Raw genomic sequence first — 26,161 nt, forward strand, 5'->3', positions numbered from 1 at the left:
AACATAATTATTTCCCCCAATTTCAAATTTTATAATAACTTATATATTAATATTTTTGGTTCATTTACTGGATGAGTTGTGCATTTTATTTAATGATTTGTAGTGAATAACTCTTCCTTATTTAATTTCTTTATTTTAATTTATCTGTCACAAAGTTTCGGGTCCATCGAACCATCATCAGTAACTAACATAATTATTTACCCCAATTTCAAATTTTATAATTAATCTGGTCTCCTTATATCGTCTTATATATATTGCAATAGTCATTATAGCTGTCTGTTGATTTTAAAATACTATTTTCATGTATAAAATAAGGAGAAAACTAAATACACTAAAAGATTAACAACACCTAAAATTATTTTTTTTTCCTGATGAGGCGATTGTAACAGATAAAATAAATTTATAGAAAGTTATTTAGTTGATCTTATTATAAGATATATATAAATATTTTTGAACATGTGTATAGAAAATATTGTAATAGTTCTTAGACTTTCTAATATTTGAACTTCTTTTGTGGCCGCTACCTGAACTTGCCCCATTCGTTCCAGAAATATGAAATTATTCACCCTTAAGTACTTTTAAATTGCTTTTATGACTGCTGGGTTCCTAGGGTTGTACCTAAAAGGTTTTATTGGACAATTTTGAGAGGTTGTCTCAGGTCTTTGTGTTGTCGCCACACCCCCTTCTCCCCCACCCTCCTACGGCCTCCTTAAAAGGCTCCTCGGACTCCTCAACTTCTTCAGTCTTAGACATTCCTCCATAGGATACACCTCTTTTGGTGAGTACTCTCTATGTATATTTTTAGATGTTAAGTTTGATTTTTGTCCGTTCTGTGTGTTGTCCGCACCACCTCCCCCCCTCTCATATGACCATTCTTATACCTGCTCCTCCAACCTTCTTCAGTCTTAGACATTCCTCCATAGGATACAGCTCTTTTGGTGAGTACTCTCTATGTATATTTTTAGAGGTTAAGTTTGAATTTTGTCCGTTCTGCGTGTTGCCCGCACCACCTCCCACCCTTCTATGACCATTCTTACACCTGCTCCTCCACTCTTCTTCTTCAGTCTTAGACGTTCCTCCGTTGGATACAGACCCTTTGGTGAGTACTCTCTATGTATATTTTTAGAGGTTGATTTTAAATTTTGTCTGTTCTGCGTGGTGTCAGCACCACCTCCACCTCCCTCCTACGATCATTCTTATACGTGCTCCTCCAACCTTCTTCTTCAGTCTTAGACGTTCCTCCGTTGGATACAGACCCTTTGGTGAGAACTCTATATATATATATTTTTAGAAGTTAAGTTGAATTTTGTCCGTTCTGTGTGTTGTCCGCACCACCTCCCACCCTTCTATGACCATTCTTACACCTGCTCCTCCACTCTTCTTCTTCTTCAGTCTTAGACTTTCCTCCGTTGGATACAGACCCTTTGGTGAGTACTCTCTATGTATATTTTTAGAGGTTGAGTTTGAATGTTGTCAGTTCTTTGTGTTGTCCGCACCACCTCCCCCACTCCTACGACCTTTCTTATACCTGCTCTCCCAACCTTCCGCTCCAGTCTTAAACTTTCCTCCATTGGATACAGAACCACTGGTGAGTACTCTAAATTTATTTCCAAAAATAACTAACACTCTCTGTCTCATCTTAATTGCTTGCTCCGAGTCGAACATGCCGTGGCTATGACCGAACATACAGACACATACGGACGAGGGTGAATCGAATTAGATGGACCCAACCTGCTCCCTATAATGGAACCATTGTCTAACTCAGTTTCCCCTCCAGTTCCCACAGTGTCTCGAATCCGCGGCGTACCCCTCGTGGCTTATAGCTTATCACTAGTTGATAAGCCGGATTGTGACGTCAAGATTCCCTTTGCCGCTTTTCTGCTTCACAGCGATCTTAGAACCGGCATTATGTTCCGCCATCGCGCTCGTAGGCTTCTCTTATTTTATTGTAGAGGGAACGAGTTGTCTTTTGCATTAAATTTTTCTTAAATCAAACAATGTCTTTTTTTCAGTACAGTTAATAGTTAGTCTTAATTTAAAACACGGTCAAGTCAAGATATAAACACTAAACAGTATTCGAATCATCAATTTTATTTGAACTACAGGCGTGGAATAATCAATACGTTACAACACCTACAATTTTATAAAACTATGTTAATATATATCAGTAATATATAATTGCGTTTTCATTTCACATTTTTGTTTTCTTATTTAGTTTCAAAAAGTCTCTGACCATTATTTAGTAAAAAACCCGGCTTCAGTTTTATTTTCCTTAGTATACGTTTTTGCTAAAGTAGACCTCATGTAACTATGTTAAGATCGATATGGGGTTAGATATTGCTACTGTTCACTGTCGTCTTATTGGTAGAGTTTACTGTCATACTTGTATAGATCTCCTTTTTATTTAATTTATTTATTATATCATTTTACTCTAAAAGGTTTTTAAGATTTTACTGTAGATAATAGATCCTTCCAAAGCGCCATTTGCAAACGCCACCTTTTTAACTTAAGAAATGTAGTGAAATAGCATTTTTCGTTAATATTTTTTTATTCAATTCTATTAAATTACCACTTATTTATAATAATATAAGTTTTATTCAAATTTTTTAGTTTTGTTTATAACAGTTTAGGTTAAGAAAAAAAAAACATTCAGGACTAAAGCGCCATTTGTAAACGCTATCTTTCCAACCAATCGAGTGAAACAGCCTGTTGTTTATTAATTTTTGTTATTAAATTGCTACTCATTTATCAGATTATAATAACTTGATGTTTTAATAAAATTTGTGAGTGTTGTTTATTATATTTAGGGCTTTCACTCCAAAACCGCCATTTGCAAACGTCTTCTTTACAACCTAAAAATCTAGTGAAATAGCATTGGATGTTAAAATTTCATTTAATTGCTACTTATTTAATGAAGTTCTGAAATCTACGATTTTAAAGTGTTAATGAAATTTGTGAGTGTTGTTTATAAGTTAGGGTTAAGGGGAAAAAACCTTTCATGCCAAAAAAATCGCCTTTTGCAAACATTTTAGGAAATCGAATGCCATGGCCTGAAATAGTGTTGTACGTTAGAATTTGTTTATTAAATTTAATTCTATTACTTATTTTGAACTATTTATTTATGATTCCATAATAATATAGCTGATAATATTGTATTACAGTTGCAACGTAGTATTGGACAATATTAACAGAAAAAAAGGGTTATTTAATATGTCATTTGACCTGTCCAGGACTATTTAAAAATTATAACATTCAAAGCTATTCAAAACATGATAATAGTTTTTCTCGTACATTGTTGGTAGCGTTCTAGATCTTTCCTTAGTAATGGCGTCAAATTGCATGAAAGTAAAGACCTAACTACGCCATTTTTAAAATTGCTTAGACTTTTTAATGTCTTGTTTGTACTTAAAACATGTATTGTTGTTCATAAGAAATAAGGTTTTTAAATATATACTAAAGTCAAGCTAACTGCATTATGAAACATAGGTAAATTTAAACAAGAGTTATAGCAAAATAATAAATAAGTTGTGGGCGTTTTGTAGTTGTTGGCGGAGGTATACACGAGATTTCATATTTTTGCACCGGGCGCGCTGCTTGTTAAAAATGCAATGATACATGCTAGTTTCTAAAGTTTCCACTAACATTTTAAAACTTTAATCTTTAATTTCTTAATGGAGAATATTAATAGTTATTTAGGCGAAGTATTAAATAAATATAACTGAAAATCCAAACAAAACTTATTAGATATGTTTGAACTACTATTCTTGTCTGCCAAGAACCTGTCAGAGGCATGCGCAGTACGGTTTTGCTATTCCAAAAGATGTATGTCGGTATATCATTTCGAAATCTATATTTCAGAATCTTATTGATATCGGTATCAAACTTTCGCCGCGATATTTTAATAATATTTTTTTAATATAATTAATTTATTGTTATTTACAACTGTATAAAAATATATAAAACTAGTGAATTTTCTGTAGGTATATATAGTGACATGATATTTAACAATATTAAATCTATTTTCGATATTTGATTTGTTATAGTTTTAGAAAGATAAATAATCACATATAAAAGTTTATTTTCCATATATCATATCGAGATCGATATTCCACTATCTTATTAAAAACTATATCTAATTTTAAAACCGATATTTTTAATATATTTAATCGAAATATTGATATTTTCATAAGTAGAAAAAATTGCAAATTTTATTTTATTTTCCATCTATCTTATCCAAATCGATGTTCTGCTTCCTTTTTAATATCGATATCAAACTTTGGCCGCGATATTTTAGCAATATTTTTTTTTATATAATTAATTTATTGTTCTTTACAACTGTACAAAAATATATACACCTAGTACATTTTCTGTAGGTGACATAGTGACATGATATTTAACAATATTGAATCTAATTTCGATGTTTGATTTGTTAAAGTTATAGAAAAATAAATAATCACATATAAAAGTTTATTTTCCATATATCATATCGAAATCGATATTCCACTATCTTATTAAAAACTATATCTAATTTTTGAGCCGATATTTTTAGTATACTTAATCGAAATATTGATATTTTCATAAGTAACAAAAATTGCAAATTTTATTTTATTTTCCATCTATCTTATCCAAACCGATGTTCTGCTTCCTTATTAATATCGATATCAAACTTTGGCCACGATATTTTAAGAAAATAGAATCGACATTTCATTAGTTGAAGGTTTTGAAAAAATGAAAACTAAATAAGTAATTTTATTTTCAATGTATCATATCTAAATATGTCGTTTAACCATACCCGGTACAACCATACAATTTAAAACTAAAGATGGACGTTCTGACTTATGACAGTATTTAGATTTAGAATTTCCTCTTTCACCATTTACCTTAACCTTACAATCTTTCAGTATAATTTACAGTACAGAGTTTCATGCATAATTTCAACAGTGTCTGTAATAGTTGTTATTGGCTTTAGGGCGTAAAACCCTGATCTGTAATAGTAATTGTCCACAGCTGTCACATCAACTACCATTGTGTAAACAATGTCATTTACGTTGTTTTTATATATATATATATATATATTTTACCATGAACTATCTATGTATGCAAGTACTTTTAATTTACTTTTTAAATTACTCTTAATTTAACACATTGACAATGAACTGCCGAAACTAAACTTATAACCTTATAAACTTTTTCGAGTAGTTGAATTATAAACAAATTTGTTTCATATTTTTTTAGGAGATAAAAAAAAGTATACTAAATAAAAATGCATTAAAGTTGCTTTTTTTAACTTATTATTATTATTATTTGATTACAATGATGTCATACTTTCTCATTATTGTGTTATTATTTGTATGAAATATGTATGTCACTTGGAAAGTGCCTTTTCATCCCAAGTTGTCCTACATTTTTTTCTTTTTCATGATTAATTTTCTAGTTAAGAGAACAGTTCTATTCTATATAAAATGAAGAAGTTAAAAAACGGATCTTTTTAATTCCTGTTGGCACTGTTATTATATTTGCTGAACTTTCGTTTTCTGTTGTTGGGATAGCTAGGGCAATGAACTGGCATCTTTACTATTAATTATCATTTACTATATCTACATCTTCTGTATCTATCTACTAAAGTTGTATATATATTTTGTATATAAAGTTATATCATATTATTATCGATTTCCTTACTAGCGAAGTAATTAACTCAAATTTTCAAAGTGCAACTTTTTAATCGTTTTAGAATCCCATGCGAATTGAATAAACTTAAATAATAAAAGTTAAAATCAATCATTAAATTATTTGCAACATATAAATTTAATTGAAAGTAATAAAAGCAAAGATCCGTTTTGTTAGAATTGAATTTAGTACCCACATTTTTAAAAGTAATTTTCACAATCCCGTGAAAACGTTTGGTTTTTTAAAAACAAAAATTTGAAATATTTCCACCTTGCAAAACATTCAAAATCCACCTATTTATATCAGATACTTATTTATTCTATTAAATCAGCCGTGAGTCAACCCTGTAGATTCAAGATCTCTCCTTGTGGGTAACCTTATTAGGAACAAAACCTTATAGTTAAACGTGATCGTGAACAAATAACCCCTTTGAACTACCGTAGTTCAAGAAGCAGTTCTTTCTTACGAAGTACTGAGGCCTTGTCCCTACTTAGGACGTAGCGGTATAGTTTTTTTTTACCTATATTTCATTATTATTTTGCAGCGAATTTAAGATATTTCTTTATACACGCCTCTGTGGCCTACTGGAATTTCATCGTGTATTAAAAATGCATTAGAGTTTCTAAAGAATATGAGCCGTACGTTCAGGGATTATTTCATATTTTTAAATCCCTCATACGGTTTCATCCCCGTGTTTCGGCCTAATCCCCCGAATGTGTAGTGGTCAGTATAAAAACAAAATATATTGGTACGGCCACAATGACCCTCCCACCCACAGTTTATAATGCCGTAAATTACATCAAACACCCGCCGCTGACAGGAATCCAACCGACCATAAAGGACACAACCAGAGCCGCGAGGCGGAGAGAATCGATTAGCCAGAACACACAGAAGGAAACAAAGGGTTAGTGAGGACAGGGCTTGTGATTTAGTACACTGCGGTCACTAACGGTACAGTAGTACACCGGTACACGAGTACACTAGTACACTAGTACACCCACCGATACAGAGCGTATTAATAGTCAGGATATCGATCCATCGCGCGGTCAAGCTGCAATGTCAAGTGGTCCTCACTCATAACCCTCGCCAAGCCACGGAACGCACTAACATACATATATTTTATTATTATTTATTACTATATTTTTATGTGAAATTCATCAAAAGTTCACCGCGACCATTAAGAGGAGAAAAAATGGAGTTATATCACCCCAATTTTTAACAACTTTAACGAAAATAATTGAATTAAGCACTACTGTATTTTACGTTTTTGGCCTGAAGTAAGGATAGTAGGATATGTGAAATTGATTTTATTATTATTAACAGTTATGAAATATATAAGTCATTAAATAGTGGTCATTAAAATTTCACGGGAGATAGTAGGCAGAGGAAAGATGATAATAAATAAAGCGCGTTATAAAATTTACTTTTTAATTTTACTAGACGTTGTAGGTGTTACCAGGGTTAGGAAAAAACGATAAAAACTTTAAATATTTTAGTTATGTAATATGAAGAATATAAATTTTAATTCAGTGAACTATAATGATATTATAAACACCATTTAGGATGTTAGGAAACGTGCCCTGGAACGTGGAAGTTTTAATTATAAAATGTTATTATACTTAAATTATATTATAAAGGAAAATATTACGTGACCTTTTCAAAACCCTAGTTTTCGTCATGTTCAAAAATAATACCTCATCATTATATCAGGAATTCTAAAAAAGCAGTTTTTTTTTTTTTTAATAAATAAAATAAATCGTTTTAAACTTTCATTCAATGCTATTTCTTTTTTTTTATGTTTTTCTAGCCTTTTTTTAAAAGTTCAACGACGAACGTTGAGTTTAAAATGTAAGAAACGTTGTATTTTAATGTTTTATACATGTAGGTATAGATTAATGACAACAGGTTTGACAATATTGATAGGCAATTACTCGTATCTATAATAGGTATCAGTGAGTGTCAGGGGCAGTTAAAATAGTGTAGAGAAGGGTCCGATATCTACACTACAGATCTCTGGTATCTGTAATTAGTGCTTCGGGCTACAGTAGGGCAATAGATTGTTTTTTGTTTTTATTTAATTTAGAAATTCAGGTGGCATTAAACTACTACTACATGAACATAAGTAAAACAAGTTTCAACCAGAATTGTATCTCTTTTAGTAAATTTCTAAAATCCATAAATCTGGTAACCCCCTTTGCCCTATTATTTCTGATATAAACACTTTTTTTAAACTTAGCAAATGTCTTCTTCCTGCCCTTCAAATTCTGATCCATAATAACCCTTATGGTACTAAATTTTGTTTAATTAGTGGGCTTTTGCTGGATTTTCTTATTTAAAAACAAAAAATAATAAATAAATAATCCTAGTTAGCGAAAATTATGAACAAAAAAGTTTTTATTTTTCTGTTGTAATAATAAATTGTATTTTATGTAACAATTTAATTCTAAATTGACATGAAGGGTTTAATCAAAATCGTTAAAGTCGTTTTCGAATAAATAAAAAAATCGATTCTATAAATAAGCACTTCTGGTCAGTCGATTCCATCGAAAAAGCGCTACTGTCACATTTCTGGCATATTCTCACCCTTTGAATTTGAAATTTCAGTTTTGTAAGAAATTTCATGTTTTAGCTAGGCTGTTCAATAATTCGCGAGCACATACACCATTTTGCGTACTCTTAATTCGAAATGTTTCGTGATCGCAGTACTTCCCTTTACTATATAATTCATATATAGGCATATGAAATTAAACAATTAATTTCTTTCACATTAATTAAAACAAATACAATAAAAGGAATAAGTATTATAATTAATTGTTTTCTATTAATAGATTCTAATAGATTGCCTAGACAGGCGTTACTGATGCCTATTAGAACCTAACACCCGAACCAATTGTTATCTGGGGCAGTGGAGAGTGAAACAGTCTGAAATTGTTCCGCTATTTTCAGGGGCGATTATTCATCATCGATTTATTTCATGATTCGATATGTGTGTTATATAATTCGATTATAATATTTACTTGATCCGTTAGCTAATGGATTATTAAGCCGGTAGTTACTTGATATCCGATCCCATTTCAGTCGGTCATTAAGGATCCCAACTAGGCTTTAACTTAGTTCTCTAGTCCTTCTTTAACATGACAATGGGTACACTAGTATGATAATTGTAGCTATGCTAATATTGGCTATTATTTCTTGTGCTATGCTAAGTAAATTATTCCTAGTGAACTGTGATCTTAGCTGTTACCTCGCGTATCAGTATTATATATAAATTGTTGCCTAAATAGTAATAAATTTTAAATTCTTAATTAAAAAATTCACATTAATTACTATATTTTTTTAGAATATACAAGTTTCTTGCTGCTTATTATAACTGTATTGGTATACTTAAAAAAAAAACATGTTAATAAAAATAACCTATAGAAAAAAATATTCATATATACGGACTAAAATAAAGAAAAAAAAAATGATAATAATACTAATAGTAAAACAATTACAAATATGATATCTATTCCGAAAAATTATCAAATTGATATAATTAATACTGAATTAATGATAACAGAATAATGTATACGAATGAGGTATCCAATAGAAATATTCAATAAACGAAAATAATTTCGAAAAAATATTGATCTACATTAAAATACCGAGGTTGTAATATTTTCATACCATACGTTAAATGAATAAAAACGATCTAATATTACTAGTTGAGTAGGTTGAAGAACCTATTATGATAATTTTATCACAGTCCGTGGAGCATGAAGCCCGCCTTGCGAAAATCATTATTTTAGGTGCCTATTAAATTGCTTTAATGTTATGTTCATCTTTAATAATATTACGTTATTGTTATAATTATTTTTATTTAACATTAAAAAAAAAAAATTTTAATTGAGACCGATGGATAACGAATATAATTTTTAAATACCATCATTCAGATTTTACGATTTTCTTCAGAATGCTAATATCTTAAACTTACAATCTAAACAGTTGACGGAATATGATGAAATCGATAGGTCCATTTTTTATATCGATATCTTAACCTTAAAATTTTGGTTTTGCTGTCAACCTGACTGACCGTATTAGGTTTTATTTTGGAAATTTTATTCAACCATAATTATTTACCATTCATACACCAACTGTCAAGAAAGGAAGTTTAGGATAGGATTAAGTATTGGTACTTTGTGTCGTTGAAACTCACTTTTTTTTTCTATTTTATAGTTGATCTAAGTATTTACATAATAATTATATCTATAATACTATATCAGTGGCTAAGGATACAGGAGAATTATAGTGGGGAGATCACTACAGAGAGGGATTATAGAGGCCCGCGTAAGGAGCCGGAACAACCATCGCCTCACGGATTGTAATAATTAGTTGAAGCGGGTAATTTGCTCGGGGCCTCGCCGTGCGTGAAGGGGCGTTCTGTCGGGCCACCGTGGCTTAGGCTTTGCTGTTAGGCTGTATTAATCTATCCTATATTGTTATATATCGTATTATAGTGTATATTATTGTTATCTATATGATATACAGCGAATATTGTTGCAGCACGGTGTAAACTGAACTTCTATTTCGAAGTGAAGGCAATCTGCATAAACTAGTTTTAATAAATATTAACATAAATGATTATAGATAATCTAGAAACAGTTTTAAACGAGGTTCTTTTTCTTTAATCAGGAAGTACAATATTCATTTATTAATATCTATTACAATCCGTCACAACTTAATAATAAGTAATAGTGATAAATAATTATAAAAATAATAATAAAACAATTTCTATATGTATATAAACCGAAAGATTAATAAAATGGACAGTTTTATCAAACTATTTAATTGTATTTGATTTTTTATCATTTTTTTTTATTTACTATCAGAAGTCATCTTATGTTTTATGATATGACAAGTGGTTTTATTTGTTTTATCATTATTTTATATATTCTGTTAATTATGGTTGTTTATTTGTATATTTTTTTAATTCATTGTATTATTTTATTTTATGATATCTTGTAATTTACTCTAAGGCTCTAAAGCCTAATTTTTTCGCCTGTGAATTATTATAAAGGGAATATTCTTAGAATAAATAAAGATTATTATTGTTTACATGCAGTTAAAAGGATAAAATCAAATAAGTAAGCTTTTGAACTAAAATGACAAATAAATAAAAACACTAATCAAATTTGCGCTATTATGTACAATATTTACACTCTTGACCTGAGAATTCTTGAGCCTACTCTATCACCCTCACATGAGACCTCTTCGAGATCCCAGATTCTTTCAGAGGAATTATTCTGATTCCCTGCCTAATTGCCTAATGATATCCAGGTTGCAATTGCCTTTTCAGTGGCCAAATATTTTACGAAAATATTTTTTTTAAAATCATAGTGCGTTCTATTCCCCTTCGAAATGAGAGTTATATATTTAGGTTTAATTCTAAATACTTTAACACCAATATATCAATACCTCGACTCGTCTTAGTGACAGATATGAATACAAATCCGTTTAGCTATTGTACGACAGAAGTGCCCGTAATTCACACCACTCTGGTTGTACTATTATACTCGAATGACTGACAGTCCGATTGAAGAACAGTAGCGAGTAACATCACATGTCCGGCAGAAGAAAAGAGTTCCTGGTCCGAAAAAACCACTCCATCAGAGCGTATTAATGAGATGAAAGAGTCAACCGCCAGCTGGGGGGTGAGCGGGAGTAATCTAGCGGAACACTAGTTACTGTTTCTATAATTTCATTATCGTTTATGGGAGGGGGGCGATATTGAGACGTCACGCTAGCAATGGGGAGAAGTCGATTGTGATATCGATAGCTCTATATTCCTACTGAAATTCCTCCTGTACAGTTAGCTTTACAATTAACGGTCAAAAAGAAATACTCTTATCGTTAATATTTTATTTGCTATTTTTGTATTATTATTTCTCATGGAATGTTGTTGAACTTGTATCAATCAAGGGTGAAACAACAAAACTTCCGATACCTATAACTTAGTCGAAACTCTATAAGCCTTTTTTTCGTATAAACACATTAATGACGGGTTGTATGTTTTTTTATAAATGTTATGTTCTATACCGTATTTTCAGGTAAATAAATTATTTTGAATTGTAAAACGTAGAGTAATTTGGGTTCAGTTCTATAAGGAAACTCCTCCCCTTCCCCGTAAAACGTCAACAATTTTGAACTCTCCTCATCGTACATTTTGCTCTCTCGTCTTCCAAAAACCGCTTTTTAAAAAAAAAATTCTAATTTATTTCTGTGTATTTAAAAAAAACAATATGTTTCACTTCCTAAAATTTCATTAATAAAAATTCATAATTTCGAGCTGCAAAAATTCATATGCACCTAATAGCACAGAAATATTTAATTTTGTTTTAGATAATAATAAAAAAATAATATTAATATAAAGGAGTGAAGTTTAACCGAGGTTTAATATTATCAGACAATGATTCATAAACAAAATAAAATTCAGAAGATGATTTGGGGATTTATTTAAATCAGTTTGAGTTGATATTTCAAGTGGGAGGCCCTAGCTCGTCGAACTGTTGTGCAGAGAACTATAAAAAAGGTCTCCAGTTAGAGAAGCAGGTAGTTCTCGGGGCTCAAGAGCTCACCAAACCACCTCCCTTAATGTGACTTGGAAACTGAACTTTATCCCGATATACTGTCTTCACAGCTTATAATATATTTCTAGCAAATCATCCGTTACAATTTTTACTTCATTTGATAATACATTTATAAAACATTTTACATAATTTTAGAAAATAATAATTAATTTTTGTATTAGGATTTTAAAATTTATAACGGTAATTATAGAGCAGATTCCATAACTATTGTAAAAATCCTGTTAATTTACCTCCTGCTCTAATAACTAGCTAAAACTGTTGCTACCTGGCGAGAATACAATGGCCTTGAGGTTCTCGGCTCCTAATATAACTGTCCTAGATACTCAGTTACAACTAGCCGTTCTAACAGCCCTGCTAAATAAAGGCTGAGTAATATTGTCTTCAAAACGATCAATTATGAACAATTATAAAATAACTAAACTTATTTATAATATTGGTACAATTAAATTACATTAACCTTTCTATAGCGGACATCTAAGGGGAAGATTATTATTTTGTTTTTTATACGGAGGGTTAAGAAAGAATTGATGTAAAAAGACCTTGTAAATTAAATATTAGAATAAGAGTTGTAGCAACTGATAAAATTTTAAATTTGAAAATAGATATATGATTTTTTTACAATATTAAAAGAAACGTTTGAAATGTTTCTAGAACGGTGATTTTTTTTTTTGAGTCAGTCATAATTTTAAGTGGCTACCCATTAATTTAGCGAAAATCTGGCGATCGAGCGTGATTCTGGCTTAATCACCTCCTGCACTACCGTTGGTCTGGTAAGAGTATTTCCTTGCAAAGTAGTTCACTCCTACTAGCCCTTTATGAATTTAAGCGTCGCAGATATAATTATTTTTTAAATTAAGTTTAAAGTGTGTACTTATAAACTACCAATATAAATATAAATTACCAATAAATTTTGGAATCTTAAATTGGTATATTCGTATTTTATGATTTGTCCGTTACATAGATGAGTGCACATCCATAATAAAATGAGTATAAAATCCGAATTAGAGGTTTTTAATTAATTACTTTATGTTCATTAAATTGAAAAACAAATAATTTCGCTTTCCAATCTGTTCTTAATGATCCTTGAAGACTTACGATGAATAAGGCGTGTGTCCTTTTAACATTTAAAGTCTCTTTCAATCCTTCGTATATATCTAAAAATGTTATCTTTCAAAATATCTTAAGTTTATTATTTTATTCTTATGCAATTGTAAAGTATCGTTAAATAAATATTTGATGATAGCTATACCCGAACGGCATTGTATTATAATCTAAAGTTCAAGGTTTCCTGATCCTCCTCGCACGGTAGTGGGGCCAGGGCCCAGTCAATGAACGTACCAAGGTGTTCGGGTTTGCTCGCTCCCTACCATTATTGTCTTAGGTAAGGCACTTTTATATACTAAAATTATTTTTAAAGTATTCCCGAATCGAAACTATAATATACTTATTGTAGGCAGAAAACGTTTATACTGAAAAAAAATAATAAATATATAGTAAACACCCACGGTTGTACAGAGGTGTCCCCTAAGGATGTGGTTAAGATAAAAAGCTGTAACTCGTAAAAAAAAAACAAATAATTTTACGGTTTGATAGTAGTTTAAAAAAAATCAAGACATTTTACGGATATTTCTTCTTAACTATCGTTTTGTATATAAAAATTGTAAAACAATATGTAGAATTCCGAGGATCATCCAGTGGAAAACTGTGACTTTGGTGCCTGATTATAGAAAATTGATTCAGTAGTCACGGGAAAATGCCGTAGGCGTTCACGGATGGATTTTTTTTTATTCGATTTTTCAGTTGAGTGAAAATCTTCAAATTTTAATGAAGAAATTCTCATATTTTTGTTTTTTTTTCACTGAATGTCACTCCTAAAAAAACATTTTAAATTTCGTTTTATATGTTAGGTGAAGTTTTTTTGTTTAAAAGATAATTTGCCTGTTTTTGTTAGTTAAGGATAAATAAAAAACCTCCTTCGTGTCCTTTACAAAAATAATTGTGCTCTAGGTCGGAAGAAGCCGATGCTATCAGGGGAAGTAACAAGGGCCTCTTCCCGATAACCCAATTCCTTCTTGGTCGGGCTGCAATTTCCTCCGGAACCCTGCGATTAGTCGATACTTCACGCTAGCATATGCTAATGAATAATCGATAGGTTTATTCTACTATTGTATGTATCGATTTTTGAAAATTCTCGCTTGTGGCCTTACAAAGGGCCTTGTAAAGACTCAGAAATGCGATTCGTTACAGCTTTCTTTCCCATCAATGGATTCTGTTTGGTCTTCATTTGAGCTATCATTACCCACCATTGATTTATAAATCGTACTGTATTCCAACACTAAAATGTTGTATATCTAACTAATGAAAAATCGTTTTTCGATGTGAAAAGAACTAATTCCAACTAAATTTCTGCCAAGAATTCAAAAAGTAATGAAGTCAATCGGACAGTTTAGGATTAGGAACTCTTGTCTCCATTTTTCCTTTTTTATCTCAATCCTTCATAATTAATGAAATTCTTTAAAATTTTGTATTCATCTATTTTTTATTATATGCTATATAGGAACTGGCTGTTATTTTCAAATAAGTAAAATCAGAGATACTTTAGAGAAACATTTGTTTTTTTTAAATATTAAAAAAAAAAGTGTTGAATCGATTCTATAAATTAGAATTTCTTATCGATCCATTTTGACGAAAAAGTGTCTTATGACATATCAGGTAAATATTCGGCTTAAATACGCAATTTCAGTTGCCTTTAACTTATCACGCATATACTCACAGATCACTTCAAGAGACTTTACGTTATTTAGACGCAGGGAACCTCAAAACGCGTATTTCCGTCGACAATTTGAAATAAAAATATATCCATTAGTGAAAGAAATAATTTAATCATTTATATATGTTAATGGAAGATATAACAGAAAATGTTAAAGAAATAGTTAACGTCATTGATATGATTACTACGGCAACGATCTGTTATTGTCTTTATTGCGTATGGAATCTTAACATGCTTTTTCAAGTAGTAAAGTAGGCTCAAACAAAGAGGCGAGATATAAAAGAAACAAGTAGATACTTTGTTAAACTCAAAAGCCTTTGTGCTTGGAGTGCGGCCAAAGAATTGCGATGAAGTTTGATCGTGTGTACTCTTTTGGCGCTTTTCTTTGTCAAGAACTCTATCATAAGGGGGCTTCATTTGCACGTGGATAAATGTTTGATAATAAGATTACTTTGGTACTAATTCTAAGGACACGTGTTCGAATCCGGCTGATATTCTGAGCATTTTTGTAATACGATTTTGTGATCCTACATGTTACCATCTCAGAATAAAAGTCGGAATCGAACCAACGCCGCTCCAGTTTCGAGGTTGCTAAGATGACACCGTAATATACTCCATATATTGATTTTTATTACTTAGGACTGTTGCAGATTGTAATATTTATCTGATGTTTATCGACCACACGTTAATCTGCATTACCTTTTACCTTACAGTGTCCATTAATCTTTTGAAGGCCCCTTGAAAGGAGATCAGGATTGCCTAACTGACCCTTCCACACCTCCCTCCTCCTTCCCCGGACAATTTCAATAAATTCATTAAGGAGCAGAATGTCCTGACAATTTGTCCCCGTCTGAGGAGGGCCTGGGCAAGATGTCCTTGGTACGTGCCCTGGAGCAATCAGCCTCCTCATTGTTGCTCCAGTAATTACCCTCCTTCCTGTAGCCCCAGAGTCGCCCCTTCTTCGCCCAGTTCTCCCCTTGTTTTTTCTGCCTTCCCTCCCTGGAAGGACTGAATAGGAGACCAGGGCGGACCTGTACCGGGGGAGACTGGTTAGTGTAGGACCGGTAGATTTGGAGGAGGGGCGAGAGACCCCTCGATTTCTTTTCGAGGACCAACTTCTCTCAGGTTATACTACGATTTAGGAGCTCTACGGAAAACGTTTGTGGAATAGTTAATGCAGATAAATCATTTTATATTGAAAAATATATTTAAAAAAATTATGTTTAATTTAACTAAATGTTATAATCGAAATAATCCGTTCAGTAAATAAGCTGTGGGACCTCGCTGTTAATCTTAAAAATCCTTTGTTAAGAAAGCTTTGTAAAAATTTTTTTCAGATTAATTGCTTAAAATTTGGCATTTCAAAAAAAAAAAGTTCGTCTTGAATCCAATTTCATAGGTATTGTATTAGTATTTATTTAAGTGGATTTACACAGTTTGGCTGCTTTATAAAGAATTTATTAAGTTTAACAATAGTATAAATACAGTAAAGTTTCTGAGTATAAAAAAAAAAAAAATAAAATAAAAGAATAAGTAAGGGAAAACTCCGGGTTGGATGAGTTTTGCAGGCAAAGTAATTGTAACGACTACTAACTCCCAATGATAGGGGTTCTGAGCAGATTGAGTTGAATGGAATAAAGGAGTTTTGAGTTTTGCAGCATCATGTGATTTTTAAAGATTTATTTTAAAGGTTTATATAATATATAATATTGCGATATATATAATATTGCGATAATAACAATATATATAATATTGCGATAATAACAATATATATAATATTGCGATAATAACAATATATATAATATTGCGATCGGACTAGTATAAAAAATTTATACAAAAATATACACCTTTACTAAACTCAACATAACTGCACGTTGCATTTCGCTACTATTACGTTAACGGAAATACTTCGTAACTGCTATTTTATTACCGCCATCTGTAGGAGGATGTGGCAAGCTGCTCTCTTCCTCGTAAAATTGCTGAAATTTCACCGCTCATTGGGTTCGATATTTTTGTGAGTGGCGCTGTGTTAGTGGTAGTGGAGATGCTGCGGGTAATCAGAGATCATTGAAGATCATCTGCGCAGCATATGTCTGCGTGCAGCTGAATCTGTAGGCATCTGCTGCCAGCCGGTATCGGGTATCCGTTTAGCGGGCACTTGTTGAGTAGTCAATTTTGTGAATAAGTACGTAAAGGTAATAAATGATAAAAAAAATTGTAAACAATCAAAGAATCAACACATAATAATTACTTACAATAAGCTACTTTGTAAAATTTGCTAGAACTAGGAATCTGGTGGATCGACTATTAAAATATGAGGAGTATTGGTCGTTGTTCTACGACGTTACAATCTCTCAAGGTTTCCAAAAATAATAACTTTCCTGTTTTTTAATACGAATTATCAAATTTAATGGTTCATTTTAGGACTAAGTTACATATAACATTACTTAACATATAAAATAAAATACATATACACACACTTATTGTGTATGTGTATGTATGATGGGCACCTATGGCAAAGACACCTGTTGCTGACCACATCACCTGTCACACGCTCTATCTTAGCCTCATCATCTCCCGCTGCACTCGGCGCTCCTTTAACTTCTTGTTCCAGTTTTAAGTGTTAGGGGGAGACCAGTCTATCTTTAAGTCGTCCAAGAAACCCTTATATTGGATATCTACTAGAATTCGGGCTATAATGCCGCAAAATCATATGAAGTTTAATCACTATATACAAATTGACAGCTGCATAATTTGTTATATCCATGTTTTTATGGCTGCCATTCTGCTATCAATATTTGTCAAGTATTTTGTATTCATCGAATAAATCACAGGATTTATTTGTTTTAAAATTTAGAAGTCCTATAGGAATCCTTTACTATAATATATCTTTTCATCCATAAAGGAAATAGGTTACTAGGTCAAAATTACAGGTAATAGGTTACTAGGTCAAGGTTATAGGTTACAATCGGCCACCTTTGGAACATTGAGGTCCTGATGAATGACTTGATTTGTGACAAAGTAAGGAGCATTAAGGATTTTTTTCTAAAATCTATTGAAAAAAAGGAGTTAGTATTGTTTTAAGACATTACTAATCTTCAAAGATGCTGTGTGGTTAGCTGTTTTATAGTTATGATTTTCTTTGTTGGTTTTTATTTTTTTTAAATTGGATTATAGTCGTTATAAATTTAGACTTATTTGATTAATGATTTTATATTTAACGCACGGCAAATATGAAGAGTAGGGCGTTTCGGTGAGTGATCTTGAACGACCCTTCCTGATTGCGCGGTATTCAACAAGTAGTCTATTCCTCAATTATATCGACTCGCCCTCTGCCGCGATATCGATGTAATGTAGATATAAGAGAGGAAGGCATTGACTAATGACGGTGACTAGGAAGTCTGCGGTGGCATAGCACGCGTCCAACGACACAAGGAAAAAAATCACGTCTGGACTGGAAGCAGACAGGTTAGGAATCCACTTCTACCTCTTTGGCGCAGGGGCTGGGAAAGGTCGTGGTACGTTGAAGGGGGAGCCTTCTTTTGTCATCTTATGTATCTCGCTGTATCCATACATTCACTATATTCTCTGCTATCTGCCCTACATTACCTTCTCTGGCAACTATACCATTAAATATATCGAATATATCTATTTAAATAAATTCATACATTAAATCATTACTTAAACTACTTTACCGTAACTTACGAGGTATATTGGAGTAAGTCTCTAAGAAAAACCGTCCAGAAAATTTTAAAGTAATTTAAACTAGTTTCGGCAGCGAATCCTTAAGTATCCTTTATGTATCCTTTATCCTTGAATGTCACTAAATTGGTATTCACACATTTGTGTATTATTTATTACCTTCGATTTATATTACACACTTTATTATGAAATGAAAGAAAAAAAAACGTAAATATCGACGAAGCATATAATAAAATTCATAAAAATGCTACTGGATATCCTATAAATTCAACTTTAATTCTAGAATATTTATCAGATACTTGTAAATTTAATTACTCAGACATGCAATGTTATTATAAACGCATATTTTTAAATTATAAATAACCCCCCGAACTAAATTAACTAGTTTAGAAACTATATTAAAACCAACTGATAGGATTTCAAAACATACTATCTAAAATTAGAGTCAATTATTAAATCCGAAGGTTAGGGAAATTCGTTAAAAGCCGAATATTGCAAATTTTTGTCTGTTGGCAGTTCTAAAACAATACTAACTGAGCACAAACGTGTGAAAACGGCACAAGTGCTTGCCCAGCAACTTTATACTTGTAAAACTTCGGTCATTTCTTAGTATAAATTTTGCGGACTCTTATAGTATCACTAGTTTCATTGCCGCTGCATGCACTGGCGACTTTTATTATACTACGGCTGACCTAGTGCGACTATGCTGCCACGACAGTAGTAACTGTCATGACGTTCACTATCTTGCTGTTGTGTTGAAGGCTACGAAAGTTGCTACAACTATTTCAGCAAACTTTATTTTATCTTCCGTACTTTTTGATTTTTTACGTCGTTTCAGAAATAAATCGTTTTAATTATTTATTTTTTTAAACAAATGATAATTTAATGATATAAATACTCGTAAGTTATGTGATTGAGATCATTTCCTCAAATTAGGGTTCGGTAGTCACTTACTATATCTTAATATTGAAATTGTTCTCTCAAGAAATTTCCTAAAGATTCTGATTCATAAAAATTTTCACAATTATTTTGTAAAATAAACCATTAATTTATTGGATTGGTTTTTAAAAAAAAAATCCCAATCCAGTCATGGTGGTTTTTGGTTAATTTATGATTTTTTGTTAATCATTACTTCTTTTATTTTCTATAAGTATAACTAGTACTTTTTAATCAAGTTTCTAATGATTTTATTTATTTTTTTTATAATTTATGCGATGTTTTTCACTAACACTCTATAGTGGTGTTTTTAAAATATTTTTTTATTTGTATTTTATCTGCAACGGTCATTTAGATGAAAAAAAAAAAAAAAAAGGAAAAAGTTTTCTGTTATTGTGAAGTACGTACTACTTGACATTTTATACAGGCTTGGGAATGTTTAAGATCGATGTATTGAAGTTACGAGATATCTGCAGTTTATCGAACAGAAGAGCCCCCCCCCTTACTTAAAATACAAGCCCCAAAAAATGTTATACAAAAAGAAACAGCTCGAGGTGGTGAACGGATCTGGTCGTGGAGATATTGCACAAGAGGTCTCCCCTTCAAAATGGCCGCCAAGTACAGCACTTTTTTTCAATGGGTCTTTTTTTTTCTTTTCTTTTTTTTTCCCTAACAAGGTGTCTTACCCCAGTTCGTGAGCTTACCCTATCTACAATGGCGGACCCTCCACGAATCTAGGCTGAGAAAAATATGTAAATAAAGAGATGTTAGTATACAGCTATTTGCATAGACTATATTCTAAAGGGCACTTGTAGAGGTTTCTTTGAATATTCGATCACTTAAAGGCAGTTATACTTTAATTATAACTACTCAAGTAGGCTGGGGATGGTATAGTTACTAACTACAGTAAATCTAACCATTTAGTCGTTAGTTTTAAACGATTCCTTAACTTGAAATACTTTTTAAGAATTTACTTAACTGTTACTTTGTTACTTAAGTTTTAAATATGTATGCATTTAGGAAATTCAATTATATTTTATATCATTATTACATAATCCACGATAACATAGATTATACAGTATTGGAAGAAGGTAGTCGTCATTTCTCCTTTGGTTCGTAATTTCTGTTTCAATCTGACAGCCCTGCAAAGTGGGGCGAAACGTGAGATGCACTGTCTATAACGAAGGGAAAATATAGTAGTTATCTATATAACAGTACAAAATCTTCCATTAGTTTCAACGCTTCTTTATTGTCTATACACTCCTACGTTTCAGTCATTTTGGCTATGTTCAAGGATCTTATTTACACTATCGCTAAACATCGGCCCAAGAGGAGAAAAAGGGCAGTTATTTCACCCCAATTTTTGATTAATTTAATGAAAACTGTAATTATACTAGTCTAAATTGATGAGTCTGCCTAGTATAGGCAAAAATTAATTTTTCACTCGGAGCTCTCTACTTATCTTTAACAATTGCTAACTACACTAGAAAGCCTAACAGAACATCATTTAAAGAAGAGTAAATTTGCTAAAATATGAGCTCTATATACTTGGCAAACTCAAATTTTGACTAGTAATTATACTCAGTTTTCATTACAGTAATAAAAAATTAGGGTGAAATAACACCTTTTTTTTTTTATTAACACAATATAGTCTTCAACACTCGAGAACAATAAGTATCAATTAAATAAAAATAGAAAAGTTAATAATTAATTATAACAAATAAAATAATTTATATTCATCGTAAATAAACATAAACAGGTAAATGTGGCAAATAATAACGAAATTATAAAACAAATAAACAGAAAAAAAAATGTAATTAAACTGAATCATCTTAAAGACCTTTATACCGCCGGTTAACCATGGTATTACTATACTTGTGTTTTCAAAATAGTATATGAGTGTTTTTCGAAACGTTTTATTAAATTAAATTCTCTTGAATTTTGAACAATTTTTAGGTTTGTCTAAACCTAGTCGAAAAAGTTTATACGAAACAATTAATTGTTCCTCTGCTGCGATGAGCGTGTTGTTGCAGGTGTATTCTCTGCCCTAGATAGAGCAAGGGGGGAACTGGAACAGGGAAATGGCGAGGAATCGGGTTCCCACAGTCCCGGCCCCCCATCCCGGGGCAACTTGGGCCCTCATCTAATAGGCAACTGTCGATCGGATCCCCAATAATTGGAGCTGGAGGAATATTATCCAAACCCTCTCTCCTTTTGGGTTACTAGTATTTTTAAAAGTTCGATATTAACTAGTCACAAGTGACATCCATCTATACCAATTTTACTTAATCGAATCCGAGTTTAAGTCTATCCTAATTTCCCCCGAAAAAAATTAATTATTTACCTTCCTAAAATTTCTTACAATAATTTAAAGATTTTAACTTCTTATTATAATCTCTCACCAGAAAGGAACAAACGATAAATAGTTGTTTAAACAATTCCGAGTTTGTTCTAAACAAATTTACTATTAAAAAAAGCGGATAATAATTAGGGTTGATTTTTTTAATTATTTAAAATTTTAAGTTAAAAAAAGCCTTTGAAATGAGTCTTAAACGTCCTTTGTTTGACGAACTGAAAAATAAAAATATAGTTGATATTGTGAAATTTATAAAAGAAAACATGTAGTGTTTGTGTTTGTGAAAAATTAATTCTTTTTGTTATTATATCTCCATTTGGAAAAAGACTCTTTGTTGTTTATTGCTAATTGAATAATGTAATAAATTAAAACTTAATGGAAGAAGCAATCCCTTGCAATGGAATTTAGATGCTCCCTCCACTTTGATGAGATTAGGAACCGCCGCTTAGATTGTCCTAAATTGAAGACGAAACCCAAACCGGGAAGGAAAAACACTTTCAGCGATTTCTCCAGGGTCGTACATGTCGTATTATCCAGAGTATAAACCTCATGTTGTATTATCCAGAGTATAAACCTCATGTTGTATTATCCAGAGTATAAACCTCATGTTGTATTATCCAGAAAACCTCTGAGCATTTCTTCAATGAAGAGTGGACATGCTTCTTTTACCGATTGCTTCCCAACCCTTTCTCATTTTCTGTTTACCTATCAATTCCTGGTGACATAACTTCATAATTAGTAATATACATATATTTTTAATTGTTAATAATACTGTTATTTTGTTTATATTCCTCATTAACACTGTCCATTGGCGTGCTAAAGAAAACCCAACTAACCCAGAATTTGGTTTACATTAATAATTAATATCAACTAACAAATTTGTGCATTCTCAATGTAAGCTGCGGTAATTAAGGACTAACACAACCCAGCGCAACCATGTCAATAATCTAAATTATCTACTCAATTTCTTTTCTAGGGAAGGCAAGGTGTGACTGAATAATTCTTTCTTCGTCCATATAAAGTTTGAAAAATAGCTACTATGGCTCCTAACCAGTATACGATCGGCGTTACCAAGAACAAATTCGCCCTTCTAGACGGCGAAGAAGAGGTAGATCCTCATGAACTGCTGAAAAAGCAGGAGAAAGAGAAGGAGGAGAGAAAAAAGGCAAAGGCCCTCGAAAAAACCACTAAGCCAGCGAAAGGCAAAAAATCTAATGGACAAGGAACTAAAACATCAGGCAACTCCAAATCACCACCCAACACCAAATTGGGCTCTACTGCACCAAAGGAAGCTGCCAGACCTAGATCCATCCCAGTGCCAAAGAAAATTGTTAACTTAAACGAGAAAAACCAATATAGGCCAAAAAGGAAGTCTTCGAGTCAGGAGGAGTCTTCGAGCTTGGAACGCGACAGGGAAAATAAAGTTCACCCGGATAACAGAGCTAATGTAAGCTCAGGATCCGAGAGCGGAATGCCCGACAGAGTAAGAGATAAACGTAACAACGGCTTCTCAAGAGTTTTTGTCCGAGGAGGTGGGCGAGGAAAACCTGGGTTCGATAACGGTCGCAAGAGGGAGTACGACAGACGATCAGGGTCAGATAAGACTGGCGTGAAACCTGTAGACAAAAGGAGATCTAGCGGTTCATTTAACTGGGGCAATGCAGAGGACGAGATCTTAAACGCCCAAGTACCGCAACAGGAGCCTAAGTCTCCCGAAGGTTCCCAAACTGCCGAAAAATCAAAGAATATTGAAAAGAACGAGACTGTTAAAGCGGAGGAAGGACAGGCTGTGCCGACAGAGGGTGAAGAGAAACCAGTCCTTACCTTGGACGAATGGAAAGCTATTAGGAACAACCGATCGAAGCCTAACTACAACATCAGGAAGCCAGGGGAAGGTGAAGATCTAACTCGTTGGAAGGATATGATCGTATTGACAAAGAAAGATACAGACGAAGAGGAAGACGAGGAATTGGAGTACGGCGAGTTCCCACAGCGGGTGGGAAGGCAAAAGAGACTTGAGATCGACGTACGCTTTAATGACCGTCAAAGACGTGGAGTCCGTGGTAGCCGCGGTATGCCAAGAGGCCCACTCGTCCCGTCCGGCGGCTCGCCGTCCGGCCAACAACCGGCGGTCCCGGCTCCCAAGGTCGACGACGAGGCTGACTTCCCTTCTTTGGTCAAGGCTAAAAAATGAACTGTTCTCAACTTTTGGTCATCTTGGTTTAATAATCTTTTTATCTTATGGAGTAAACAAAATTGTACTTTAATATTACAAACAGTTCCTTTAAAACTATTATTTGTTCTTACAACTATTATAGTATTATAAGTAAAATGTTACGAACATTGTAGTAACGACATTAGTACAATAGGATATAGTCAAAAATTGTGTGAGCCAATGAACTGAGTGCCTTGCTTTAGTTCTAAAAATATGTCACATATTTTTCAAATTTTTAGTTTTTATATAGCATGCGGTTATTATCAATTCAATATAAATTAAATGTTGCACATTTGAAGCTCAGATAAAGATTTTGGCATAGTCAAATATTACTTAAAAAGTAATTTTTATCTGATATATATTTTTTTTCAGTTTTAGTGTTAGTTTTCCTTTGCGATGTTATTTGGCGTATTGCCAGGTTTAAAATGTAATGTTATGAACATATGCCTAAGGTTACCTGATCATAGACTGTTTTACATTTAGAGCTATCATAAGAACTTATTATATGTGTAACTAATATCTTACTAAATGCTTAATTTATTATAAAATTTGAAAGCTTCAGTCATATTATCAACATACGACTTGTAAGTTATATGATTAGACGAATACTAAATTTTGTATTAAAAAAAAATTATAAAAAAATCACATTGTACTATGTTATAACATGTTAATCACTGTTTATTAAGAGGCATGAAAACAACTTATATACATGTATTAGCCTCTATTATGTTTAATTTTGTATTATATTTTTGAAATTTTTCTTTAAACAAAATATGAGCCATTTTTCCTTTATTTTGTTTCTACACTTATACAATTGTTCACAATAATTGATATAATCCCAAAAAAAACAAACAAATAATGTGCTAAATTTGTTAAATGAACTTTTTTAAGATTATTAACTATTGTGATAACTTTTAGATTGTAACTTGTAACTTTAAATGAATTGAATGTTCCTATTACACATGTGGGTTTGTATTTTTTAAGTGACTACGAGTTTATAATAACCGAAAATGGTCACATTATGTTTTCAAAAACTTTATTTCTTTTGTCATTTTCAGTTGTATTTAATTAATAAGAATTTTGTTTGATTTATTCTTCATTTCTATAATTTGTGTTTATCAATTAGTTAATAAAGGCAATTTTGCTCCGCATTCAGTTGTTTTTTATTATATATATATATTGTTAAGGAAAATTTATACCCTTTTATAACCAGAAAAGAGTCCTGTTATCATTTGAATATTTTCCATTGGCAAATGCAGAATTATCAATGAACTGCTAACCAATTCAACTCCCTTATCATCCAATTTCCGCCCATTAATCCTTATCTGTTAACATTCCCCATTTGTGATAATGCTAACAGCTGCATTGAAAGGACAGGTGACCTGTATTTAAAAATAAAATAGGCTTTACCCACATTATGCAGTAGAATGAGTACTTTATTTTTTATTTTTTTTTTTTTTTTATTGAGCATGGTAGTTATTCATATAGTTTTCTAAATTTAAAAATGAAAAATATTTTTGTACTGTTTATTTAAAACTGACTCACATTCCTGTGGTTTTAACCTACAGCCTTTGTCCAAATTTCGTGTGAAAAAAAAAAGGTCAACATATCACTGCTTTTCTTGAGTATTGGCACTTCTTACAAAAAAATAATTTTTGCATGTTTTTATTTAGAATTAAACGTATTCCATAGATAGTACCATCTACTGGGGTCATTCTACAGCCTTTTCTAAAGCTATTAGAATTGTTAAAAAATACAAAAAAAAAATTTTTTTTGCCAGATGTACTACATTATCTTGTATTAGTAAATACATGAAAAGCAGCAATTTGTTGTAATATATAACAAAAAAATATACTTCAGAACATTGTATTTGCATGTTGTATAGTAAA

At 31.9% G+C, this 26,161-nt stretch overlaps 1 protein-coding gene across 4 annotated transcripts in view; it reads left to right on the forward strand.

Moving 5' to 3' along the window:
* The window catches only part of LOC106689738 (SERPINE1 mRNA-binding protein 1), a 61,145-nt gene extending 35,722 nt beyond the window's left edge, over positions 1-25,423 (forward strand). For 3 of the 4 annotated variants that reach the window (XM_067052992.1, XM_014434896.2, XM_014434899.3), the window contains one exon: positions 23,034-25,423. In XM_067052992.1, coding sequence (XP_066909093.1) covers positions 23,097-24,251 — 1,155 coding nt within the window. In that variant the 5' untranslated portion in view covers positions 23,034-23,096 and the 3' untranslated portion in view covers positions 24,252-25,423. Of the gene's footprint in view, positions 1-13,616; positions 13,675-23,033 lie in introns of those variants that run through there. The other variant, XM_014434898.3, reaches the window with a different exon arrangement.
* Positions 25,424-26,161: the final 738 nt, after the last annotated feature.

Source organism: Halyomorpha halys, unplaced genomic scaffold (assembly GCF_000696795.3).
Source record: "Halyomorpha halys isolate HHAL.00 unplaced genomic scaffold, Hhal_1.1 Scaffold1444.1, whole genome shotgun sequence".
Classification (NCBI taxonomy): domain Eukaryota; kingdom Metazoa; phylum Arthropoda; class Insecta; order Hemiptera; family Pentatomidae; genus Halyomorpha; species Halyomorpha halys.